The sequence below is a fragment of the Euphorbia lathyris genome, chromosome 5 (genome assembly GCF_963576675.1).
Source record: "Euphorbia lathyris chromosome 5, ddEupLath1.1, whole genome shotgun sequence".
In the NCBI taxonomy this organism is placed as follows: domain Eukaryota; kingdom Viridiplantae; phylum Streptophyta; class Magnoliopsida; order Malpighiales; family Euphorbiaceae; genus Euphorbia; species Euphorbia lathyris.
In genome coordinates, this window is record NC_088914.1 from 5516687 (window position 1) to 5520901 (window position 4215).

The 4215-nt window shown below is 32.1% G+C and overlaps 1 protein-coding gene across 1 annotated transcript; it reads left to right on the forward strand.

Moving 5' to 3' along the window:
* The first annotated feature begins 604 nt into the window (after positions 1–604).
* On the forward strand, positions 605–3995 carry LOC136230260 (probable WRKY transcription factor 75). Its single transcript, XM_066019281.1, has 2 exons — positions 605–1029; positions 3678–3995. The coding sequence occupies exons 1-2, from the start codon at positions 632–634 to the stop codon at positions 3853–3855; spliced, it is 576 nt and encodes a 191-aa protein (XP_065875353.1). The 5' UTR covers positions 605–631; the 3' UTR covers positions 3856–3995.
* Positions 3996–4215: the final 220 nt, after the last annotated feature.

Consider the following 4215-nt stretch of genomic DNA (forward strand, 5'->3'; position numbering starts at 1 on the left):
AATGATAAAACTAAACGAACCGATACAAGTCACATCTGTTACAATTATCCCAAATATAACTAGAACAGAAATGAGGACGTGAGTTCCACTAGTGAGCCTCTGAACTGATCCTGCCAAAGTTGGCCAACACATTTGCAACTTGATTATCTTCGCGAAAAACATGTAAAACAACGAAATGCATTTCACGAAACAAATCACGACACTCTATAAGCTTATGATGCTGCTCCTAGGAGGACAATAAGTTAACCAGACGAAAAAATTTGCAACATAATAATCAATTTACTACATTTTAAGCAAGTTCAGACAGCTATTAAAGCATTTTAAACACTTAAAAGTCGATTCCTCAAATTATTTTTAATAAGATTAGGAAAATGATGTATGAAGCCAAAATATTGAGTTGTTACATCGTGGATATTTCTACACACACTTACCAAAACAATAGAGATAAAATTTTATATTTTTATTAAATTAAATTAAATTAAATGTCTCAACAAAAAATAAAAAAATTGAAACGTGGCGTTTACGACTCCAAATCTGTCGATCTCTTTCTGAGCCGCGCCGCCTCTTATCTCTCTCTATATTAACTTTCTCACTTCTCTCCATCTCCTCCATTATTTCTTCTTCTTCCACAATGGAGAATTTCGCATCTTATTTCCCACTCCAATCCTCAGAAACGGCGCCGTTGAGTGGAACTTGTTCATCACTCGACGGTTTCACTGACTACTTCCAAGACCAGGAGAACAAGGAAGAAGAAGAAAATTATGGATTACTAGGAGGAATGGTGGAGGATTTTGAAATGGAAGTTCCTGATGGCTGCTGTAATTTTGGTACCGGAGTTTCGCCGGAGAAGAAGGGGGAGAAAGAGAAAATGGAGAAGACGGTGAAGATGAGAAAATTAGGTGGAGAGAAGAAGAAGATTAGGAAACCAAGATATGCTTTTCAAACTAGAAGTCAAGTTGATATTCTTGATGATGGTTATAGATGGAGGAAGTATGGCCAAAAAGCTGTCAAGAATAACAAATTTCCCAGGTTTGTTCTTTCTTCTTCTTCTTTTATTTATCTATAATATACTATAACCCGTTTTAGAGGGCGAGTCTTGATGCAACGGTAAACGTTCTTGTCTTGTGACTAAGAGGTCACGGGTTCGAATCTTAGGAGCCTGCCAAATAAATTGGCAGGAAAAGACTTGCTCCAGTGCGATCGGGCTGCCTTTTTTTTTTATACAATAACCTGTTTTGATACTTCTAATATGATAAAAACAGCTTGAACTAAGAGTTTAAGCTAATACTAAAGTATAAAAATAGATTTATTATAATCTCCAACACACTCACGCAGATGTTCATTGAGCTTAAAACGTGTATAACGTATGACCATCATCCATTTGATTTATAAAGCTCTCATCAAAGTTTAAGCTGGTCGTTAATGTCTAAGAATAACTTTATTATACTTTTTTGATATTATCCGATCACAAGTTTTTGAACTAACTTTCGCTATGCTCAAGCTCTTCTCGTCTATAAATGGAGCCAAATATGGTGTAGCTTGTATCGAGCCAAACGGCGAGCTGATTTATGAGCGGCTCGGCCCAATTATAGCGCTAACATTTTTCGGTTGAGTTATGGTATCATAATCATATTACTTTATATATTTAGTTATATGATTATACAGAATGTAAATACAAACAAAAATGATAACCGTATTTTCTTTTTATCGTATGTGTCGAGTTATCTTTATAAACCATATTTCAGTAATTATCACTTCAACCATAAAATGTCGGGAGTTTTTCTCTCTCCATCCAAATCTACGATATTTTCGTGAGTAATGAAAATCTTTTTGTATACTATGTAGTGGAGATATTGGTTTAAAGAAAAAATATACACATGTGATACTAATTGATTCAACGATATATTACTCTAGAAATACTCTTAAAAAATGTACTCCCCTATATAAAATTTAACCAACATGATACCTTTGGGTCTCATTACTAACTAACAATGTAACATTTAAAAGGAAAAAAGTGGAAACCCACTAAAATTGAAGGTTGAAAATCATTTTTTCCTGGCTAGAAACGGTGACGAATACAAAATTGTTATGTTGGGAGGTCAATTTTGCATATATATTTTAAAAAGAAAAAAAAATCATGTTGTTTTATACTCCTAACTCGATAGAGGAGCCGAAACCACCATGATAGGGGTGATTTCAGGAACCGACCCCCAAGCGACCCTTATCTCCACTTCTAGCTACAAATACAAAGAGTTACGAATACTGATATGTGAATGTATATCTCCAACTATTTGATCCAAATTTCTCTTGTTCTTTCTGAAATTTTTTATAATGAATTTGGGATCAGTACTGGTGCGTTCATTCAGATGATGTCACGCCAACCCAATTATTAATATGACATTATTTGAATGGAAAGGCTAGTGCGTTTACTCTGATGATGTCACGTCAACCTAATTATTGATATGACATTATTTGAATGGAGAGGTTGATATTAATCCGACGGTAAAATTGGTGGTTATCTTTGTGAATATATATATTCCTCAATTGGAGATGGAAGATAAATATCTTATCATCAATTAGCATTTATACAGTCAACATTATCCAACTATGACTTTTAGAATGCAGGGGAAAAAATCTCTAGCTGTGTCTTGGACATATATGTAAAGGGGATATATACATTATATGGGTTGGTGGGACAAAGGGAAATGATGATTAAATTTTGAGGACAAATAAAAAGACATAGATATATTATATGGGTAGGGTTGTAAATGAGTCGACACGTTGAATCATATTCAGCTTGATTTATAAATAAGTTGAGTTTGAGCATGACAAAATTCGATTTGAAATCTCGCATTCAGGCTTGGTTATAAATTTATGAATAAGTTCGATTATAATGTTCATGAACCGACTCGTGTGATTCGATTTTTTTAATAATAGTATTTCTATGAAAAGGGAAATGTAAAACTACGTAGTTTTATATGAAACTTTATAGGTATCAAATCTACGTAGTTTTGTGTTATTTTTTTTTCAAATTAACATAATTAAGGAATATACTCCCTCCATTCTCAAATAAGTGTCGTTTTAGATAATTGTTTTTGTTCTTTTTTAAGTGTGGTTTTCGTTTTTCAATAAGATTTAGTATAGTTTGTTGGTCTAAGCATTTAAATTTTGTTTTGCTTCATGTGTTTTTTAAGCTTTCAAAGTTTTTTCTCCAATCATTATAGGAGAGAAAATTTTTATTTAGTTAATCCACTTAAATTTATTAATTTAAGTGCATATTAATTGTGTTTCTTAATTTGTGTGAAAATTCTAAAACGACACTTATTTGAGAATGGAGGGAGTAATAATAGTGAGCTTTTTGTGAGAAAAATTTATGAACAAAATTAATGAGTTGTTTATACGCAAAACTCGAGAATAAATAAACGAATTGCTCATCAGCAGCTTACAAACAAAATGTCGAATTTGAACTCGTCAATTTTGTGATGAGCCGAGCACGAACAAGTCAGAACTCAGCTCAACTCGACTACAACTCTAATAAGAAAATATTTAACCTAAAAGTATGTTTTTGTTTGATATGCTTACTTAGAATGAGTAGATTCGGTTCTTAAACTCGTTAAATCCGATCTTTTTATCTAATTAAATGAATAATATTGATTTAGCTTATCTTATTTATGCAGAAGCTACTATCGATGCACTCATCAAGGATGTAACGTGAAGAAGCAAGTTCAGAGATTAACGAGAGATGAAGGAGTTGTTATTACGACGTACGAAGGAATACATTCCCATCCAATTGAAAAGTCTACTGATAATTTTGAGCATATCTTAAGCCAAATGCAAATATTCCCTTCATTTTAATTTTTTTTTTTATTTAGTTTGATTTAGCCTTAATTACTAGACTTATTTATGATTTATGATATTTAACAATCATTTTATTGTAAATTATGTATGCATATTCGATATAAAAATAATAAATCATGAAATAATAAATTCAATAATTCCTTCATTAACTAGTTTGTTTATCTAGATTAGAACATAATCCATCCATCTAGATTAGAACATAATCCATCCATTCATTTCCGATATCATTAAAAGTAATTACTCCGAGGATTACATTCCGATATTTAAATTAGTTTTGTTTAACGAAAGAAAAGAGAGATAAATGAAAATACAGAAGAGAAAAAGTTACGTTGGTCTGTTCAACCTGCTCAAGCTCGC

Excerpts from the sequence above, each read along its gene's own strand:
- LOC136230260 (XM_066019281.1), top strand. The coding sequence starts at position 632 with ATGGAGAATTTCGCATCTTATTTCCCACTCCAATCCTCAGAAACGGCG. Across the intron at positions 1,030-3,677 it reads AAGAATAACAAATTTCCCAG|AAGCTACTATCGATGCACTC; the intron begins GTTTGTTCTTTC and ends TTATTTATGCAG.